Below are 23,333 nucleotides of genomic sequence, written 5' to 3'. Positions count from 1 at the left end.
ATAGAGAAGAGACCTGGCGATGAGCACAGTGCTTGGTACTGACCCCATCAGAATTTCCTAGCTCTGGTTACTGCAAGGATTGTCATGGTTACCATTATGTAACTTTGCTTCACGAGGCAGCTCATGTCTTCCCTTTTTGAGATTACACTTAACATCATTAGATGCTGGACTTTCTGGGGGAAAAGATCAACGCTAATTTGTTGTCAGACTTGGTCACAGAGGGCTGGGAGAGCAAATCAACATATGACTTTGTGGATACCTGCAAGGTGCCAACTTTACAGACTATCGGTACTTGGTGGAATGGTGAGTGGCTATGTGAGTGTAGGCTGCAGTGGAATTCATTTTATATTTATTGTTAACGATTTATGTTTGGCATAATTTATGAACATCAGCCTCTTTACAATTAACTATTTCAAAGCATACATCGAACACATATATCCAGGAGTGACATACAGGCTGTAGGATTAAATCATTTAATTAAAGGAGACGACTAAACGGCAAGTAGATTGCATTCTGAATATTTGATCGTAGTGGATGGTATTAGATGTTTGTGTAAAGAAAAGCAGTTTGGTTTACATATCCTTTGAATGTTGGGTGCAGAAGAGTGCTTCTCTGATAATTCGGATATGGATAGTCGTGTAAATTGGATAAAAGCCATGAGAGAAAATCTGTGTCGGCAACCCTGGCACCACCTACCATTCTTGAGAATGACTAGCTTTGCACAGCTGGTGACTCAGGCAGTACCGGCTCCTCCGCTATGGCGGAGGAGCTGCGCCTCACTGCTTTCTCACAGTGAGAGAAGCAAAAACATAAAATGGTAATAACTTTTAGTTATTACCATTTTACGTTTCCTTTCCCGGCAGGCGGGTGGGCGGTCTGCTCTGCTTAGGGAGCAGGGCAGGGGAGGAGTGGTTTGCCCACTCCTGAGTGCGCAGTGACTGTTTGGCTGGCCCTCTCGGGCTGCCCAAACCAGTCATGCGCAATTTCCCCTTCTCCATGGAGAACATGCCCACCTCTCCAGCCCCTGGCTGAACGCTGTGTCAAGGCGCTCAGACCAATTACAATGCTGCATTGCAGTATTGTGATTGGCTTAGGGGAGGGAGCCTGGCTGCCTGCATCCGGTCGGAGGCAGGAGAGCAGGAGCAAAGAAGACGCAAGACCCGGCCACGAGGTAAGTTTTATCATGACCCCCCTGCGATTCTCCGGACACGAGCCATGCCGGCCGCATCCGGTCCAGTAACAGTCTGTTACCCATTTCTTTCAGGTGAATTTGACTCTCATATTACTAAAACGGAGGATTGTGGGCATTAGGATCCTACCCTTATAGTAGGTGAAAGGTCAGACATACTTCATCCTCAGTGCGTTAATGGCTGCACAAGTGTATTGCCTGCATTCCTGTGGCTGGTTGACGGAAATACAGACCCTGAAATGAGGAAGAGGGAGACAGGGCCTCCCTTAGAAAGCCAATGAGGGCATTGTTAGCAAAAGTCCTCTAGTTCATTCTTCCTGAGCACTGCCATTTGGTAGATGGTGGGAGCGAGGGGTGGGACTGCAGATTCTGTTATTCAAGGTGAGGAGTGAGGAAGTTTATAGGCAAGCCATGCCCTTTTGTCTGTATCTGATTGCTAATTCAGGAAGGTTGATATCAGCCAGATACAGAGATCTCGCATATCATTGTGTCTGTGTTTGGATTCTCCTGCTTTGAGCAAGTGCCATTGCTACCTGCTTTCAGAGCCCTCACTTTGCATAAAGGAAGTGTCTAAAGAACAGACAGAAAAATACATTTGAAAACCAGCACAAATCCGAAGCCTTGGACATTAGATCCACATTCCCTGTCTGGGAAACATGTATAAAAGTGGAATCCAAGGAACCCTACTTAGTTCCAGACTGTTGGTGCCACTAACGTCAGGATAAAAGCAGTGTCACTGCTGAAGCTGAAATCCCTGATCAGTCCAGAGGCTGCAACTGCTGAAGACGGAACATCCAGATGAGTCCGCTCAGAGGCTGCAACTGCTGACCCTGAGCACCTGCCTGCAACTGGCTGGGGAGGCTGCACCTTTTGAAGGCGCATGCCCTGCACAGACCTGCCACACCAATTTCATTCAGTGGTCCCCATTCCAATGTGATGTCATCACCGCGGTCCCAGAAGAAGTGAAGCAGCCATCACGTGGTTGTAAATGTGAACTGTAGTGCCAACCATCAGGGAAAAGTTGCTCCTAGTCCGCAACAGGAACGAGACACTAAAGCACAGAGAAGAGTAAGTGTGTGTGTGGATTTGAGTCATTGTTGCCCGAGTAAACATAAAAGGTGTAAAAGATTTTGAAAACCTATATACTCATTTAATCAGTGGAGATATGTGAAATGACCTGCACCTGTGTGTAATTGATGACTATGCCCACGGTTTGTTGGATACTGTAGTCATTAGATAGGTCCTATATCAGCTAACTCAGTCTTCAGTTGTTTCACAGTCAGTAAATTGACTAGAGCTAAATTAGGCAATTGTAACATTGGCACTTAGAAATGGCAGAAGTGCGGCATGAAGTGCTGTATATGAACAGATAGTTAAAAATTACCGTTTCATTGTGATCGTTAAAGTATTTAAGAAACGGCAATAAAACAAAGGGGGTATGGTTTTGCACAAGGAGTAGGATAATACAAACTCATTCTAAAGGGTAAATTATGTCATCCAGGAAGCTTGCGCAAGAAATTACCAGATACAGGAAGTAAAAAGATGCTCCTGCTCCTTTGTGATAATCCAAGGTCGGAAACTCCTTGTGCAGTGATAACTACACAGTGATTGATAAACCCAAATAACCTTGCCAGTGCAATTTTGAGACATACTCTTACTAAACAGTGCTGAATAATTCCAGGAATCTGTAAAGTTTAATAGGCCCAGGTGCATTCAAATGTATATGGAGATATCCACACCCCACTTTCTTTACATCAAGTTATGTAAAACCCTTCTTACCATTTTTCTGAATTGGGTGTCTATTCTCTTACTACTACAGATCTAAAAGATTAATTCTTGTGTATTCCCACGTGTTCATGTCACAGGAAATTGATATGCTTGTGGCTGATTCGGTTTAATATTGGTTCAGTGTCAACATGTGGAATCAATTTGTTCTGGGTTTTTTTAGCAAGAGCCTAGTGGAAGCTGCTTCTTATTTTAAGATTTACATCTGTGGCAGGTCCTTCTCGGTTAGGACCGCTAAACTCTGGAGCTCTCTGCCAATTCATTTGCGCCAGATAGAAACAGAATATAAGTTTAGGAAGGTCCTAACAACCTGGCTCTTTAGATAGGGGTAGTATTATTGGCTGATATCTCGCTGTAGTCTGCTTAGTGCCGGGACACCTCTGATTAAGGTAGCTGTGCGCTTTACAAATGATTTCTGATTGATTGATTGATCTGTCAGCATTGACGTGGAACCAGTGTCAAACCAGATCTTGTTAGGTTTGTAAGCAGCCTTGGACATAGTGGGCCAGCAGAACCACTCTACAGTCTTGCTGGAAAGCCACCTGCTGGATCATCTTTTAGAGAGACAGATCACAGAAAGTCATAACAGCCCCTTTTCACTTGAAGGGGATCCTTTTAGCATTATTAGCATGCTAGGATTTTTTTTCTTCATATCTTTACCCAATGCCAATTTCCTTATAATTTTACTTTTTGAACTTATGCTAATGACTCACTGTCTTGAAGTCCAGGTGCGTCTGCTTCCTACTGAACTATGACAGTGGCGGCAGGCATCTATGAGGAGGGACCCGTGTGTGCGTGCCAACATATTTTTAAGAAATTAAAATGAACGGGTGTGCGCGCAATGAAAATTAAAATATATCAAAAACACTTACCTCACTACAGGGCCTCCTCGCTCCGGACCTCGTTGCGACTGCAATGCCTGCCCCAGCAACTCCCCCGACCAATCCTGGTGCTAAACTCACCAGCATGAGAGCAGTGCCCTGATTGGAGGGAATGGCTCGTCTCGGTGCTCCACAGGGCTCTGGAGGTCTGCACTTACTCTAACCCAGCTGTCTAGAGGTTTCAAAGTGCGCATGTCTGGCTGGCCATCGCAAGACGGTTGGCCAAAAAGAGCTCCCTGCTGCTGCTCTCACTGAGCCCGCCCTGTCCTGACGCTCGATTCAGGACGGGAGGCTGAAAAATAAAATTGTCATGAATTACCACTTTATTTTTCATCTATAGCCTCAGGGGTATTTAAGTGGGACGACGCTCCTTCGCTCCAGTGCCAGTTACGTACGAACTCCCCCGTACCAGTTCAGATCAGATCTCTCCAGTGTCTCCGATACTGGGGTTGTCTATTTATGAAAACAGGTCAAGCAGGTTTGTGCTGGTCAAACTTGTTAAATATAATGGAAATCTGAGCATTCCGTTAGTCATCTCACCCTAAAAGTCTATCCTTCTCCTACAAAGACCTATGTGGGTACCTAGCGCTACCTAAGGTCATCACCCTTCTGTTTCATCCGATTTTCACATTCAGAAGGGCTTGCCAGGGCAGAAGGGCGTTTTCTGCCTGACGTGAGGGTCTGTCATACTTGTTCCACGCGCCGATCTACAATCCCTCCCTCATATGCAGAGCACACTGAGAGTGCAAAGTCTGATCGTATGACCCAGAGTCCTTAAAATGTGTCCAGAAGTAATACTGTGCTGTACGTTAGCCTCCCATGTGTGCTGTTCGGTTTCACCGAGTTGTGAGTGTGCAAGTCTGATCATATAATCCAGGGTCCTTAAAATGTGTCCAGTAGTAATACTGTGCTGTACGTCAGCCTCCCATGTGTGCTGTTCGGTTTCACCGAGTTGTGAGTGTGCAAGTCTGATCATATGATCCAGGGTCCTTAAAATGTGTCCAGTAGTAATACTGTGCTGTACTGTACGTCAGCCTCCCATGTGTGCTGTTCGGTTTCACCGAGTTGTGAGTGTGCAAGTCTGATCATATAATCCAGGGTCCTTAAAATGTGTCCAGTAGTAATACTGTGCTGTACGTCAGCCTCCCATGTGTGCTGTTCGGTTTCACCGAGTTGTGAGTGTGCAAGTCTGATCATATGATCCGGGGGTCCTTAAAATGTGTCCAGTAGTAATGCTGTGCTGTACGTCCGCCTCCCATGTGTGCTGTTCGGTTTCACCGAGTTGTGAGTGTGCAAGTCTGATCATATGATCCGGTGTCCTTAAAATGTGTCCAGTAGTAATACTGTGCTGTACGTCAGCCTCCCATGTGTGCTGCTCGGTTTCACCCGTCTTGTGACTGTGCCAGCCTGCCAAGGCTGATTGCAGGTTCCACGCTGGCCCTGTGTGTAAGGCATACATAGCCTCAAGCCATGGCAGTTTTCATAACTCCCTGGCACGTGAAGTATAAATGAGTAATATTCACCGGCAAACACCCCCTGTGTATTAAGCAGTTTTTCAGTGCCGCGCTATGTAAAACACACTGTGATGTAACAGTTTACACATTTTTCCGTGTCGGCTTTCACATTACTTATTTTTTCCACCGTGCTGCTCAGTACTGTTTCTTTAAGTTGCTGGTTGCGTCCCCTCCCCCCTCATCCCGTTCATACGCTGCTCTAATTTTATCCCTCCTGGGTTCCCGCCCAAACTGTATGAACTGTGCTTGCTGTACAGCGCTCCAACGCCCCTGCGGCATGTTCAGCACTATTAAAAATAACTCTCTAAATAAGTGAAAGCAATTACCAAATATGTAAAATAAAGCACGTACAGCCACAGCATTTTCCATGGTGCCCCTGAGGGTAAGTACACATCTTGCCATTGCCTGTCTCTGCAACGCATGCTTTAAATACCGGAAATGAACATGCCAGGACCGTGTGCCTTTCATTCAGAGCATACATACAGTGTCTGTCTTCTTTCCTTTGTGTAAAGTGCACACACTCGTGTAATGGCCCTTTGCATAAACTACACATTGCCATTCTTTGCTGGGTTCGGCAGTGCACCAAACCGAATACAATCGGCTCTCTCTTCCCACACAGGTCTGGCCTCTTCTAAGATGCTGCTCTCACAATGTAGTGTAGCCTAAAGGTTAGAGTGGTGGTCCTCGGAGCTGAGGAAGGGGTTCGAGTCTCGGCAGCGACGCTCAACATCCTGTGATTCTGGGCAAATCACTAAATCTCCCAGACCAGTGCCTAACAAAATGAATGTGTCCTCATGTAACGCAACTGGTGCTCGTGTAAAGCGCTCTGATCCCTTCGGGTTTAGTTTGAGCTATAAAAAAATAAAACCGCACTTTCGGCCCCCAAAGAGGCGGTTTTCACGAACGCCGCATATCACCAATAGGAACGGCTCTGTTGGTTCTTATATAAAGAATACAGCGTTGAAGCAGTTGTGTTCTTGTAAAGTGTATTTGTATCGCTTGGTACTCGTGACGAGGCATTGAAGGGCTTTGCAGTGAGCAGTATAGCCAATTCCCATTTACACTCCTGGGCAGGTCATGTAACCAGATATGACTATGGTGTACCTTAGGAGTGCAGCAGTGCACGTTTCTTGCACACAAACACACACAATATGCACGACAGCTGTAGCAGCAGGGCAAGCCCCCTGAAACCGAAGGCGCACAGCAAAGGCAGTAGTTGTCCATGATCTGCTCACATACTACAGCACATGCAGCTGTGTGCGAGAGACAGACCCCCCCCCCCACGATGTAGCGACTATAGGTGCAGCAAGTGCAGTGACACCATGACCCAGAGCCCTTAGGGGTCCGTTTTCCCTGGTTGCATCAGGGTCCGTGGCATCGTTGCTACACATAGGTAGTAACAGTACAAAATCCCTGACACAAAGCAGTGATGCAGTGTCGGTTTATTCGAAATAGTTTTAAGTCGTTTCAGTTTGTGGCTTCAAAGATTCACAGCCATCTTGTAAAATATTTTGGCAGGCAGTCTGATCTAATGGCGATGGTTTTAAAACTGTGGGGCGCCCCCAGGAAAGGCGCAGATGGGTGTCAAGGGTGGGTGTGATTCTGGCACAGAAGAGCACATAGCCTGTCCCAGACAGGCACATCCAAGCACCATTTTGGTAAATAGTAATGTGAGATTATGAACGTAGACAACGTGTAAGGGGGCAGAAATGAACAACTTTGTCATTCATGTCCTGCTGGTAGTAGGTGTCAAAGAAAGGATTCCAGATTACCACTAAACTCACACCGCTTCTGTTCAGATTAAGGATCGTATTATGACTATTTTATGGTAAAATGTCATCTGAGCGCCTGTTGGAAATAATGTATTAAATTGTGCTTTGAAAAAAGATAACTGAACTTAACCTCAGTGTTCGAAATATTAAACATATTCACAGTTCCTAACTGGCCCCATGTCTGGCGCAACAACATAAGTAGTTACTCCTGGTATTTGGTAAACAGCTTATTGCATTTTGTGTTTAGATTTGTAAATATGAACTCAAAAATCCCAACATGCATCGTGCTGCTAGTTAAAGAGCCAGGACTGGCTAAATGTGGCACTCATACCACAGAGTTGATTCCCAACAGTGTATAATAATGTGAAAATTTAACAGGCAAGAATGAACATCATTAGTTGTTTTTCTTGGCTGCCCTCCAAATTCTGCCACACATTTTGGCTTCTTTGCTTACAATATATTTTTAATGTTAAAAATGGGATCTATTATTAGACGAAAGTAACACTTAACATTGTTTTTGAACTATTCTTTTAAAATATCCCTATACCCACGTGGTTGGCTTGCTTTATTTGACCATAGATATGCTTCTTGTTGTAATTTAAGACCACTGCTGCTTGTCAGGTTTGTCAATATTTCTCGTAGGGTGGGCCTTAAGCCCCACTGAAACTCTTCCACTGGCTTGAACTATTTAACGTGTTATGGAATAAATGTGACAAATGTTTCTTATTTTGAGGTAGCCATCTGACATGAATTGGAGGCAGTGAGGGGGTGTGCAGCCTTACAAACACTGGAGGCTTTTGCTCCTGGGCCCCCTGTACTTGTAATCCCCTCGACGCTTGCATACTGGAGTATGAAAGCTCCAATAATAACCGAGCAGCTCACCACCTCCTACTCACTGAGACGGCTTTCATCACTCGGGGTCAAACATGCCTGCCCCTCAGAAGTGCTCCCGTGAGGTGGAAGGATTAATGCCATGAGCGGGCAGCTGTGCGAGCCCAGGAGGCTCTCGAAGACTGTTCTCACTTCTTGCAATAGCAGGTGCACCAAGTACCTATTCCCCTGCGAGCATTTGTAATGTTAAGCCAGGCAGAGTGTTCCCGCCTTCTGCTGGAGAACTGGCACGGGTCCTGCTCCAATTACAGGCCGCATTAATATTAAATCTACCAGGGACACTGGCCTGAACTTTGACCCTCCTACGCCAATCGTGGTGTTATCTTCCCTGTGCTCGGACTTTGGTTTCTTGTTTCTTCAGAGGGCAACCCCTGACTCCCTTTCCTTCGCCTCTCCTCCCACAAGCCAGTTTTCTTTTAGTTTGTTTTTCCGAACCGTGCCTAAAGAAATAGAATTTACATTTTAAATTCCTCTTAAATGCAGTCTCCTCCGCATGGCGCGACCTTATACCAGCTGCTCCAGACAGCGATGATTGGTTTCCTCACCTGGTCGGGCGTTTTGCTAATGTTACTTCTTGTTGTGGTGCATCTGGAGGGAGCATAAATCCTCACCACATTCACAGAGCACATAATACAAGATGTACTTTATCACGACTGAGCAAATGCGGAGTTAATGGATTTTGCTTTACATTCAAGGCACTTTCCAATCCCTTAGGTCTAGTATCACGATCACAATCGATCTTTTCCTTTCCTCGTATCTTTCCCACTCTCAATATAAGGTGTTTACGGTAGACCATGGGCCCCAAATCGTTTTTTATTTCTTAGGGCAGCCTCTTCCCTCAGAGACATATCTTTCAGGTAGCACACACCAGTTCATGTCTGTGCACCATTTTGTGGTGGTTGGGGCCTCATAAAGTGACTGTATCATGGGACGGTGCTTTTATTTCCGTGTTATAACGCGTGCATTCATACTGTGTTGGCGGGTCGTCGCCTCATATTCCGAGCAGCATAAGCACGTCATCTTCTGCGGATATATTTTGTATTATTGAGTTTTTACGTGAACCAACCTTTTCTTTTGGTTCAGAGCAGTGCCATGTAGTATGTGCAAAGTTGATTACTGTTGATTTAATGTCTCATGTACGTTTGGCTTTTGCTGAGCTACATTATTTCAGAACTCACGGTTAACACATTTAAGAACCCCGTAAAACAGGCACTACCACTTAAATATCGAATGCACTCAGCAGGGAAAGAATAATGTACATGGCAACTGGCCTCCGCTAAGCTCCATCGTCTACAATCAGACCCACAAGAACTTCTCGTTTGAATCATTTTGCACACCTGTTCTTTTAAGGTATCTATGTAGGCACTATATTTGGCATTGTTCCCATTAGATACATGAAGTGATGTCCAGGATTCTTGAATAAAGAGACTTTTGCCCTCTTGGACTTGTACCTTAATTACTGTGTAGTAAAACTGATCTCTGGTGTAAATCATTTATTTTCAATAATTGGTGTGTGTTAGTTGTGTGTTCCTTTTACTGCCAATAGTAAAGATAACACCTGCATGAGCAGTCGTGAGAACCTGTGAAAAGCAGCCATAAAATCCTGGCCACTGAAATGGAGTATGGCGTAAAAAAGACCATATTAGGTTGTGCTGAAGTGCTAGCCATGTCTTTTCCCCATTGCAGGAAGATAAGGTGGCCTACACATGTTTCAAAGGGAGTTCCTTGCTCAGATAAGTCTTCTATCAAAGGCTTTTACACCAAGCGACATAGAGCGAAGGTTAAGTCATTTGTTCAGTTTGGCCATAGGAAGGGATTTGTGAGCTGAGATGGTTGTCTTTGCTTCAGAACATTCCGGGCCCTGCCTCACAGGGATATAATAAGAAATAGCACGTCAGAGAACCATATACACCAAAACGCTTATACCTCACTAAGGCTGCAGTTCACAAAAGGGCACTGATCTTTATAAGGCCTGTTCACGCGGTGAGGGTCTTTATGAAACGTGGATAGCTCATGAGTAATGCAGTGCTAATCTTAACAGAAAATGTAGGGAACAGGAGCAACAGGATTGTAATCATTAAAAAACTTGAAGTAATCATAGGGGAGTATTGGACGTGCGATAGCAAAGAAAGGACTATCGACTATTGAAAGTCACAGGAAGGAAAGTGTGCAAATACGTTTGCTGCCATTATTTCCATATGACTATTTATGGAATTTTCAGTCTCTTTGAGCCAAGTGCCCAGGCTAAGCTCTTCCTCATAAATGTTCCAGATTTGAATGCCAGCCTTCTGCCTGGTGAAACTTGATTGTTCTTCACCTCTTGCTTTTGAAAGCACAACATTACACTCCACTCCTCTCAGTCCTCAAAGTGATGCTGTTGTACCTTCAACGAGGAGACACATGGGACTTTCTTTGGCTATTAAATCAAAACATGGTATACACCATGGCCTGCTTCATATGCATGTGCGTATGACGACTTGGCCTACCCCTTCGCTCCCATCCTGTCAGCACTTTCAGTGAACGTTGCAGCCCAGATTATTCCTAGTTCCATCGCATTAGGGGCATAGACAGATTTTCTAATATCACTTATGTTTCAGAGATGGAAGTTGTCAGCCAGATCCCTCTTTCCTCACAATAAGTCATGCACACTCCCACGGATCATGCTAGGACTCCTTTCCCATTTTGTCTCCTACAACAAGCTGTACTCTCACATGTGATGTGTATGTGGGGGGAGGTTCGTCTGTGGAAAAGACAAACTTTTTTTCCCCGAATGAATCTAATTCAATGGGGAGTGACTGCCTTTGTATACCAGAAGGGTTCTGAGTGGGGAAAGATTGGTGTATTTATTGGTGTATGTGGAGCTTGCTGGGGGTTACTGCACAAAAAAAGCAGTGCTACCCAACGCGGGCATTTCTGTTTACTGAAAGGAAATTCAGAGTTTATATATCTGTTTCCATGGCAATGTGCCACACTAAAATGGTGAAAGTATTGACGCTAATATCCTGTCGTAAGGCAACCGGATTGGGTGCCTATTTAGATTCAGAAATAGATATGGGTGCTCAAAGAAAGCCTCCATGGTGTGCAGATAAGAGGGATACGATGCCAGCCAAGTCAGCTTCGACCTCTGAATCCATTGATGATTGACCACAGGCTGACCCATCATGCCTCCTTTTGGCCCTGTAGACTCTCAAATTAAGTCACCTCCACTGGGAGTAGCACATATGTATCCATGAGAGAATAGTGGGAGGACATCTCCAAAGGAATAGTCCTATCGAGGAGCTATGTTGAGAATACACGTAGTCTTACCCATACCCCCCAGTGTGCATGTTATGCTGTGGAAGTCAGTTTGAGCTGCTTTTATAACGAGTTCACCAAAAAAGGATAGGCACAAAAAAGCAAAAAGATTGCAATGTATATTTTGATTGGACTTTCTTTTGTTCGAGCTTTACATAAGAATATGAATTTGTTGCTGCACAGTTTGTTATAAACATTCACCATGGTGGCTTTGGTTGGGTTTTAAATTATATGACAACTTATTTTTTCTCATGGCTTAGCTCACCAATTTATGGTTCTCTACCTGAGAATGCAGTTTACTACTAGCCCTGTTACGCACAGCACACATATGTCACATTGGCAGTGAGCATGGACCCCCTTTCTTCTAAGACAGAAGAACGTTCCAGCACATGCTGCACCCAAATTTGCGATGAGCAGAGGTTGCGTTTGCACTAGATGTACATTTGTGGAGCATTGTGCGTTTAGATCTTGAGCTGAGCAACATGGAATCCTAAACTTAGGTCTTTGGGGTTTGACTTGACTGCTATATATGTGGATGCTGACTCTGCTGTTGACCACATGAGAGTAGAAATGTAGACTAGCTTAAGAGACAGTGAGTGATAGCTAGAACACCTCAACGAAAGTGCTCCCTTTGTGTGTGCTGCAGCCTGTAATGTTTTTCAAAGCAAAGGAGTCTAAAAGAAAATTGTTTGTTTGATGTCCTTACAGCTGAAGTGTACATTGGCATTGGGAAGCCTGCTGAAGCGACCGCGTGTACCCAAGAGGCGGCTAACCTGTTTTCAATGTCTCACAACGTTCTTTATATGAGGGGCCAAGTGGCAGAGCTTCGAGGAAATATTGACGAGGCCAAGCGTTGGTATGAAGAAGCCTTATCGATCAGTCCCACTCATGTGAAAAGCATGCAGAGGCTGGTAAGTCTATCAAGTGATCAGTTTGCCCTGTGGAGAGTAAAATATTATTCGGTTTATGCATTTTCGACTGTGTGCCTAATGTGAACACCTGCTGTTTTGAAAAGAGTGTCTTGCCCAACAGCTGCCAGCCAAAGTTTATCAGTAATCACCAGAATAACAAGCTTCAAATGAAAATGTATTTCACCATATTCTCAAGATACTAAAATATCCCCAGGTATCGGAACAGACCTGGAACATTTGTTTTTCACAGCTTTGACCGCTAGTGACACCAGTGTGATACCCATCACAGAGTGGCCATGCCATCAGCAGATGTGATGGCACAACTCCAGTAATGTGTCACTCATTGTCTATGACGTCAGGTCTTTTCTCTGCGCATAACTGCTAAGAAAAGTTGTTCACCTCACTCTCTGTTTTTTTGTTTTAGGTTTCATGGGCGTTTTGTGATTTATGTTTAGTGTTTTCTGGTAATTGTGCCTTCTGAGGATGATTTTAGTCCAAGTACAAAGAGTAGGAACGAGATGTTGATGACCCCCCCCCCCCCTTAATAAAAGCATGTGGTGTCTGGAGCTCAGTCTCTACAACAAAGGTCAGTTCACATACCACACTCAAGACCTTGAAAGAAGTTAAGCCTAAAACCTTGGCTGCCAAATTTAAATGCCATGGTTCCATGTCCTGCAGCTTGAGTCTTTTCACCGTGTAGCAGGATAGGAGAACAAAGAGTGAAACTCCAATATGCCACCTTTACCTCTAGGCACTCAGTTAAATTGCGCTATTATGAGCATCTTATGCTGTGGAAGTCAGTTGGAGCATTTACTTTCCCTCATTACTCTTCCTCAATCAACAAGTTGTTGAAACTGGTCTAAATAACCTTGATCTCAAGGAACTAGACGTTTTTCAGGAGACTACGTTTAAGGTCGTTGCCTCAAGATCAGATTTTTCTTCTGTACCTGATGCTCTTCCTTTGGATGCAAAGTCCTATCATGTCTAACCATGGTTTACATCGTTGGTGCATGTACTATCTATGTTAGCCCCTATTCACAATGAAGATGTCGCCCTTTAAGATGCACAGCACCCTTGTGCTTCCAGTCTGTTCCTACCAGCAACATGCTTCTCCTTGGAACACCACAGACAAGGCCAAACTTGACAAACGCCTCTGCCTAAATTTGGGATCCATTATAGAAATTGCGGACTACTCTTAAGCAAAATACCTAGGCCCCCCCATAATGAGATGCCCAGATTTAAGTTAGGAGCTGCGGGTCTGGAATAACTGATTCCAGGTGGAATCTCATTACGTAAATCCACCCATCATAAGTTTTTTTTAACCTCGACTGGGGAATAAACACGTGGACCCAGGAATACCAGGTTATTTCTGCCTGTTTAGATCAGATTCTGTGACCAAATCCACTCAGATTTGCCACCTGTTCTGAGTAGGTGGTAAATCCAAGGAGTCGGATTAAAAGGGGTGGAGTTCAGGGCGCTGTCTGGGGGCAGGAGAACTGCATGCTCCCCACCATGAGTCGGATGGGGTCTGGGATGTGTCAGGAATTTGCCCCTGCTAGTTCAACAACGGTTTTACCTAGCATGAATCCATACCTGGTACAACCAGTTATGGGTGCTGGAACACAGGGAAACTCTGAGTTGGTTGAGCAGTATCGCATGCCCCTGCCCTCCAGCTGCTTACAATATATATACTGGTAGAGAATCGATCTAAGAGAGCGGTTCTTCACTCCAGCTGGAACTTGCACTATAGTAAGGCATTCTTGCTCAATGAAAATCTCAAAATGGTGACTTCTGCCAGCTCATGCCAGAGTAGAAACTCCAGGATTAGTTGGTGTCACTAAACCACCAGGATACCTATTTTATGAAAGTTGTTGTGGTGGAGCTGCACAGGTTGGTATCTTTGTGTAGTTGTACTTGTATGATTGGCTACTCACGACAAGCTCTCCTTCCATGGTAGCTAACCATTCTTGTCAGACGTGTAGTCTGCTTTTTAGACAGGTGTTCTTGATCATCATGTGATCAAGATTTTCTTGATTTCTTGTTCTGTTTTCTTGAGCAGTCCTCAAGATCATTTAAGGGTTGTAGTATCCTATCCTCTTGAGGGTGGCACCAATCTGTTACTCAGTCAAACTTTTCCTTCTGGCAGTGAACCTGTTGGTTTTTCCTTATTTTTTAGGCATACTCGTGGATGTTATAATAGAGCCTGAGTAGACATTGGCGCTAGGTATGTGGAAAACTGATCAGCGTTATCTCTTTATTTGAGGACTCGTTTGTGAACTTGCAGTGGAGTTGTCAGGAAGACAACTTGTTTGTGGTTGAACCTTTCAATCGAATCTGGCACCAGGGTACCGGGGGAGGACGGGTGTGGGGGTCAGAGGCTGCTCCCTCCTTGTTTCGGGAGCTCATCTGCAAGACCTGTCCATCAACAGATTGTGGAGACTGCTAGAGACTCAATGCAGTGTCAAAGTTGTGGAGTTTGTGCGATTTGCCTAGCTCTGCTGGCATTCCTTACCCAGGTGCCGATGTCCTTTTGGATAACACCACAGCCATACACCATGTGTGCGGGGTTTGAACTCCATTTGACTCTGCAGTCAGAGCTTGACTCTGCTGAATTGGGCTGTAGTTCACAATCTTCGCTTTTCTTGATTTGGGCAATTTTGGATGCCAGGAATTTAATCAATAAGTGGTTGAGAGTATTCTCCTACATTTGAAGACACCGAACCTCATTCACTTTGTCTCACATGTAAACAAGTATACTAGCTTCTGCTCAAGGGATTTACCATTCAAGGTGTTTCTGTCGGGTGCATCTCTGTTGCACTTGAATTTGTCTTCACTGCACACTTCCCCTGCTCCCCATGCATCCTCTAATTCTGATAAAACCTAGGCATCCCCCATAATGGATGTGACATTGATTCCAGACTGGGCATTGAGGACTTTGTACTTAAATGTCTGGATCTAAGCTGGTCCTCTCTGATTAGACTCACTTTTAGGGTGGATTTTCTGTTGCATCAAGAGAGGCGAATATTGCATACTTCTTCAAGCATCCTAGCCTTGCATGCTTGGAGACAAATTAACTTTCCTTAGCTACATTTTCATTTAGTCCTTAATTGATAGGGTGTTTTGAGAATGACACTCCTTCTTCCCAGAAAATAGTTTCAGAGTTTAAGTTGTCACATCCTTCCTCTTTCTCCTTTCATATCCATTACAGCGATCTGAATGATTAGACTGTTTAGATCTTGGAAGAGCCCATAGATTTTATGTTGACTGCAGTAAAGAGTAATGTTCTGTTGACCAGTTTTACTGTGGGTTTTACCGATGCAACACCATTTTTCAATGAACAAATGCCAAATGGATTGTAGTTCTCCATATTTGGTTTTGTAATGCAATTTCGAGCGGGCATCACATAAAAGACATTTGACCTATTCCTTCAGGAGTGACATGCCGTAGCCATGCTGCTCGGAATAGCGGCTGTTTTTGATATCTGACCACATTATGGACTAATGCCCATTCCTATATGAAGAATTACTTGTTGAATCTGAATGCTTGAAATTGTGATGTAGCAGTTTTTATAGAAAGTCCAACCCCCACGTAGATCACCTCTGATGGGGTTTACTGCAGAAGGTACCTTTCTGTCGATGGAAAATGTGTTACATGTATCATCTACTAGAAGAGAGATATACTTAACTTTCTGTAGACTTGTTTTTTTCCTGATGAACACTCTATCTTGTTGCAGATTTACCGTCATGCCCCCCACTCGCCCCTCTCTGGGTGCCGATTAAATTCTTTTTGCAAGCGTTGTTTCCAACTTTCATTTTATAACTATTACGTTCTTTTTCTCCTAGCCTTCCTGGTTTGATGCTTTTACTGGTGCTTAGTTTGGTGGTAAACTTTTAAATATATGCAGATTAGGGAGTAAATTGATGTAGCAGTGGGGAGTTTGGAGGTTATAATTGAAGATGGAAAGGTTGTGTGTGGTTAGATTAGGATCAAAAGTGGGTTGTTTAGTATGTAGGTGGTTAAATAGGTTTTTGTGGGTACTGCAGTGAGCACTTTGAACTGAGGATGGCGAGACCTGCTGGTCTACAGGCTGTACATGGGTGAATGGCAAGCAATTGAGTAGACACCTGGGTTGAAGGATTGACTTACAGATAGTGGAGAGATGAGTAAATGGGGAGACAGCAAGGCAAACTCACAGATTGGCGGGTAGAATTGTGGGCTTATGCATGGCAGATCAACAGACCTATAGCCTCATGGGTAGAATTGTGCGTTTGTTCTGAAAGCTATTACATGAATGGAGTGTAAATGGGTATAAAGAGTTGACAGGCTATATAAATCAATAGGTGGATGGGATTTTGGTATAAATGCTCAGTCTGTTTTTTTTCTCTATATTGAACTGGTTTGTGGCGATCTTCAATCCATTATGTAGTTTTTACCTTAAAATAAACCGATGAGTTATATATCTAATTAACCTGTTTTTTTCATTTACAAAAGGACAAATGTGAGAGAAGTGGGGAGGGGAGTGTAATTTTCTTGCCTTCCAAACAGCTGCAGAAGGCTTCTCATATTCAACCTTTTGTATTCAAAAGGCTTAACTGGATGCTGTCTAGGTGCTCATGTATTATTCAGAGAGGCATTTCTCATTCCTACCTAAGGGAACATACGAGACAATAGATCAAATAGTAAAATCGCACAAGGGAAAGTTTTGTGTTTCACCTTTTTTCTGCCTTTCAACATATCCGAGCCCATTAACAGATGCTGAATGTTTACCTTCTGGAAGAGCTAGGCATGACACTACAAAGAAAGAGTTTCCTATAAAAGAAACAAACAAATTATAGACTGCTTTTCTACATCCACCATTTTGAAATAGGCACTTGATACTAAAAGAAAGCGCTCCGTGCCCATAGTGGGGCAATATTTGTTAGCATTCCTTATTCTTGAAGTGTAGCATTTTAGGTGCCTGAGTGTTAGCTATGCATTTAGGATGTAATCATGTTTCTGCTGATCCTTGGAAGACTCAAGCAGCATTTCTAGATTCAATTTCTTGCACCATTCTGTGTTGTGTCGAGTTGGTTGAATAGCAGTGTGGAACTTAACTATGTTTTATGAGGTAGACGAAATGTATCTTGTCTCTATCTCAGTCATCCTTTGTTGCTGAGTTGTCTTTGAAAATGTTGATTGGAAGTACCATCAGGCATGGTGGTGACCAGAATGTGTCTTGACATAAATCCCATATAAAAGAAAGTTCCACACTAAAGGTTCATCGAGACATATAAATGTAGCTATTGGCAACAGGTAAACATCAGCCGGAATAATCGGCCCGTTGGTGAACACAAATTTGGAGAATCCAGGCTAACGAATGGTTGTCTGCTGATCAGTTTGTCACTTTAAAAAAAAATGAATTGATATACCCATTATTGAATCACGAGTTCACACGGAGGTTGGGAATCGATTAGGGAAACCAACCAAAAGATGTGACAATTCCTACAATGGTAGGACTTGTCAATGTATTTAGTTAATCTATTTTTTTATGGGCATAGGGTGAAAACCATAGCAGATTAGTAAAAAACGAAAAATGATCAGTCTTCTATGTCTTCTGTAACCCATTGAGGAAATTTGGCAGGAAGAAACAAGAAGAAGCAGAAAGCCCACACAGAGGAAGAATGGGTGCCGAGGATCAGAAATGATTGCAGAGAATGGAGGCTATATTGTTGACCGTAGAAAGAGAATTGGGGAAAATAGTGCTGAGTAAAGGCCCAGAAAAGAGGATAAAGGAAAATGAAGGAAAAAAGGCAGAGAGGAAAAAAGTTTTTATGACACCCATCCCAATAGAATAATGGTTAAAGAAAGAGCAAAAGTATGGAGCATAATGTCCCGCTCCACAAATGGCACACAAAAAATGACAAGTCTGCACTGTATTTCCTCTAAATATACATTCTTCATTGAGGATCTGATGAATTTGATTTAACAAAGTTAAACAAAATTTCTTCAGATGAGAATTGTTAGATCCAAGCCTTCAAAAAGGGTATTCTCCTAGGTATTGTTCGTCAGCATAACACAGAATCGCTAATGTCTTTTTAACCTTTTTAGTCTAATACACTGCTCTGTGTAATACCCAATGATATTTGCAGCCCATTTTAATTGGGTAGCCAGTGGAAAGAAACCCCACCAGTTTTAGTTGTAGTTTTCAAAACTTAATTTCTTTACTTGCCCAGGTATAGTATCGTATGTCACTTCTCCCTTACTTAAAGACCTTGTACAACTCCATTTCCACGTCCACTCCACTCCACTGACAAATCCACGTACACTGGACAGCCCTAAAATGCTCAACAGTTCTCCCACACAACCCCATTGAATGCCCCTCATAAAACTCCCACACACCATCGGATGCTCTGAAGATCCACTGTTAAAAACTCAAAACGTATGCATACGCTTATGTCCTACAAACATCTGTACCTCTGCATTACCAAAACATGGTTCACCATGGGATATTATTTCATGTTTGATGAACTGCTAAAAAATAGTTATTAAACATGCCACAAAAGTGCTGCAAATATAGATATATACTTGTCATCATTTACAAACAAGATCACTTCTGTAAAAATATCACCTTGTCCATGCATATGACTCTTGAATCTCTTATTAGCAAATACACACATACATTAGAAACTTAGAAACAATGTTTTAACTACGAAAAATAAATTCTGCCCTGAGGAAGTCCTTATGCATAAGGACGAAACGCGTTGGCTGTGTCCTTGGCTGTGTTAGTGTCCCTGTTTCTATGTACAAGAAAGAAAGGAATGAAAGATGAATTTTCTATAAAGTATTACAGATTTATTGATGTCTGTTCCTGGTATTGTGCTGTTATAGCCTCCTCTTGTTGTCCTTCCTTGTGAAGAACTACCATATTGTATATATAGCAGTAGTATTGCTTGTATGTGCTCCACCTCCCTGTGTTTGCAAGTAGCGTAATTGTTTTTTTTTGGACGATTGGCCGTGAGAGTGAGCACTTTCTTATTTAAGGGAACAACATTGAGTGTGGTGAAACCTTATCACAAACGTTCAAGTTGTGTTACTCAACTTTATTCCCTTTACTTCCTGGTTTCCAAGTAGGATTGATGCCCGAGGTCTGTTCTGGATCCAGTCTTCTGAATCTATTCATCTAGTAAGACTAGTTTAAAATTGTGTCCCCAAGCCAGATCATTTTGACCTTAAACTCAGGCAATTGGTTGGTGTACATTGATCTCCAGGATGCCTAATTTCATTTTCCAATACTCCCAGCTCATGGACTCTGTTCAGTGGGGTCCCAACAATTCCATTTGGAGTGACGACAGCCCCTTGCGTCTTTATAAAGGTACAAGGCAGCTTTGCTGTGGAGAATACTACTCCACATTTCACCTACTTAGATGACTGACTTGTGAAAGTGCAGTCCCAGATGCTGGTTGAGGCACATCTCTAGTGGACGATTCCTATTCTCAAGGACCTGGGGTTTACCACCAACATCCAAGTGTCCCACCTCACTTTCAAACAAAGGCTGATTTTTATTGAAATGATGCTCTACACACCCTTATGTAGGTCTTCCCTCCTCCACAAAGGATTGAGGATATTTGAATAATGATTCCTAGGTATCTGACTCCAGGTCATATCCAGGTGCTGCTGGTATTGTGCCTGGTAAGCCTTGTGGCCTCTTGCATTCTTTGGTGCCTCGCGCACATAGTGGTTGAGGGCCCTCCGTGGTGTCTACAGAGGCAGTAATTTTAATATCAAGGGAGCTTCTCTTGTCAGGTGCAGAACTTCTAGTCAGTGTGGTTAGATCTGCACTATGAATGGACCCATTCAACTCCCCAAGCCCTTCAAAAGCTCAAGCTGCCATGGCCACAGATACCTTCTTGTTGTGCTGGGGTGTTTGACTGGATGATAGGATGGCATGGGGCCTTTGGTCCGTTTCGGAGCAGCACCTGCACATACATGTACTCAAGCTGCAGGTGGTCCATCTTGCCCAAATGTCTTCTTCTTTTCTATCTGAAGGGGCAGTGTCAAAATTCTGCTGAACACCACCACCGTCCATTGAACCGGACGTAGCAAAGGGGAGACTTCCCAGTGTCGGCTCCGCTGGCAGGTTCCCTAACTGTGATGGCGGTGCTCTCAGTTGGCTTTCACTTGAGCACGAGTGGAACTTACAGCCAGAAAATGTTACTTTGATTGCTACTTATGTTAACAAAGTTTGTTATGGTTTATAAATGTAAGGTTTTCTTCTGTTGACCACAAATAAATGAAAATATAAAGGATTCATGTACTTAACAATTCGATGAAGCAGTGCTGAACTCACAATCTTTAATTAGTAGCTATTACTTCTTGTGGGTGCAGGTGAAGGAACAGACGTAATAGACAATATGTTCATTCTGCCTCTTACGCTGTTCTAGCAATGGATTGAGATCAGGCAAGTGCAATAAAACCTAAATGTTGTAATATAGTATTGTTTACATGCAGGACGTTTAGATTGTTAACGTCAAAAGGTATTGCATTCATCATAGCTTAATCTGAAGAATTGAACCAAAAGGCGTCTTAAAAAGGTTAAATGGAAATGTAATATGAACAGAGCTTTTCTTTATTTGGGAAGGCAATTGGAAATGGGTTTTTTCAACGTGGAAAATTATAATTTGCCACAAGGACTACAATGTTTAGATTGCTTTACTGTCAGCTACGGGTACCAAGTTGTGGCTTTTAGGTATGTCACAGAGAGATGCGCTCACCAGAAACATTTCCACAATCTTAGATTAAACAAAGTCTGGAGAGGTTGTTCAAAGTAGGAGTGACCTGATGTACACATGAGGGGTTGCCGTTGTCCGTTCAACAGTAAAATGCATAATTCCAGACGTGCTGCTTGAAATTAGTCTAGGGCGGCACTCTGAATCTGTAGGTTGTGGTTCCTCTCTCTGACATAGTACTAATCACACTGCTACAATTATGAACTAATTATTATTAGCTCCTGTGAAGCTAGAAACAGTTAAAAAAAACACGAAGTATGGGGCTCAGATGCCAGAAAAACCTGGCCATGGATAGTCTACCCCGCTACATTAATTGCTGGTTGAAAACGCTCAGCGACAGGGAACGCAGTGGCCTGTGAACGTTTCTTAAGTCCATAAGTCATTAAGAAGCCAAGAAAAGAATGAAGAGGAGCTGAAGACCGCAGTGCAAAAATAGAGAATGGGAAGTCAATATGTGGGCTGTAGGAGAGAAAATAGGTAATGGCGAAGACAGATTTCAAGGCTAAAGTACAAACGAACAGTGCACTCCCAACATCGTTAATATGTCACTTAAGTACTACCTATATTGTTTATTGAATGACCATAGAATTGTTTAAACTAAAATCCAAGAGAGTGTAGCTGATCTGTGGGGAAAACATATTGAAAGAGGTAGGCTGTTTTGACTTGCATGTCATGATGGGTACAAATTCAAGCCCAATTGGCAACTGATCCATCCGGTTTTCCTTAGGTCATTAGTCTTGAACTGGGCTTTCACTCTGAGCTATAGTATCTTTTTCCGCGGCAGGCCTGGACGTTGGGGGGGGGGGGGGGGGGGGGGGGTTGGCACATTGCCAAGAGTTGAGCACATCAGAGCAAACGTAATGTGTAGTTTGGATGAGAAATAGCAGAAATTGAAAGTTACTTTAAGGACAACGCTGACTTGGGGAAAGGTGACTGTGTATGTGTGTGCAGAAAGTGAATGGTGTTATCAGACATCAAACGTGGGGCATTTGCAGATTATTATGTTTTCTTGGGCTTATCTATTTCTTAATGAAGGAGGGATCTAACAAGGGTTCAGGTGGGCCAGATGAATGTCAGATTTTCATGTTACATGAGGCAGTCATGCAGGCAATGACTGTTGACAAAAATATATATTTCCTTGATGATTTGACTAAAAACTTACAAAGCCCTCAGGGCAGTGGCTTCTTAAGAATGTTGGGACCTGGGCAAGACTTATTTGGGGGGCCTCTGTAGAAAACATATTTGAATGTTATTATCCATGTGCTGCTTATTCAAGCCTGCATGATGCCAAACATTACAAAATGATACGTTACATTTCAACAGGATCACCAAAAACAGTTGAAATAGTTCTTGCCCAGTACCCCAAAAATCCTTTGATGACACTGGGTAGAGAGACAAAAGTCAAATATAAAGAAAGTTCACTTTCCCTGGGGGCCCCTTGGAAGGTGGGGGCTCTGGGCAATTGCCCACTTTGCCCATGCCTTAAACTGTCTGGGAAGCAAGGTTGTTCTAACAAAAACCAGTAAACTAATCTTTCATTTATCCCCTTCCCCACCCAGACACAGTCCCCTCCCCCACCCAGACACATTCCCCATCCTATATAGTTGATTGTACATTACAGTGACCATTTCGAAGTAACATTAAATTCAGCTGTGTCATCTACGAGCCACACAGCATCCGCTATACATTAATGATCCAACTAGGACCATAATGACTGTCAATGGTTACCCACAAAATCTTGCATGGATCGAACACACATCTACCTACCTTAAACTCCCGCTTTCTGAATAAACATAAATAGATCAATGAGCTAGAAAAGAGCCTGTAGGATAATTCAATCTATTTATTGTTGAGATTCCAGTTTGAATACGGCAACATAGTTTCTTTATTCTTTGTACGTGCTCTGTTCTTGTCTGGTAGATGTAATTATGACTATTTAAATGGAAATTAAGCATGAAATGTACACCGGAATTCCCGGGATTACTACATGATTTTATATTGTTTGCTTTGTTGTGAAATATCCCCCGGCATTCTTCTCAATGACGAGATTAAAGCGAAACTGGTGCATAATAAAACGTTATCGCAGCAGCTTGGTGATTGCCTGCCTTGCAGAGGAAATGCACAGGGCTCTATTCTTTCCTCATCAATTTGATGCACAATATCAAAGAACCAAAAGACATGAACGTCAGCAGCTCCATCAAACACAGTTGCTTCTGAGGTGTGTTTGATTGGCAGCCATGTGCTCTGTGTCAAGGCCAGAGAATAGAATACCAGCTTCTTTTTGAAGCATCCAAACCATAATTGGGAGGATGGTAGGGTTTTTTCCTGTGT

General features: G+C 43.2%; 1 protein-coding gene across 2 annotated transcripts in view; it reads left to right on the top strand.

Moving 5' to 3' along the window:
• TTC7B (tetratricopeptide repeat domain 7B) overlaps positions 1-23,333 on the top strand; it is a 1,510,908-nt gene that overhangs the window by 1,248,533 nt on the left and 239,042 nt on the right. For both annotated transcript variants that reach the window (XM_085626529.1, XM_085626530.1), the window contains one exon: positions 12,035-12,237. In XM_085626529.1, the coding sequence (XP_085482655.1) occupies positions 12,035-12,237 (203 nt within the window). The remainder of the gene's footprint in view (positions 1-12,034; positions 12,238-23,333) is intronic.

Source organism: Triturus cristatus, chromosome 9 (genome assembly GCF_964204655.1).
Source record: "Triturus cristatus chromosome 9, aTriCri1.1, whole genome shotgun sequence".
Taxonomy (NCBI): Eukaryota; Metazoa; Chordata; class Amphibia; order Caudata; family Salamandridae; genus Triturus; species Triturus cristatus.
This window is presented reverse-complemented; position numbering and strand designations above follow the sequence as displayed.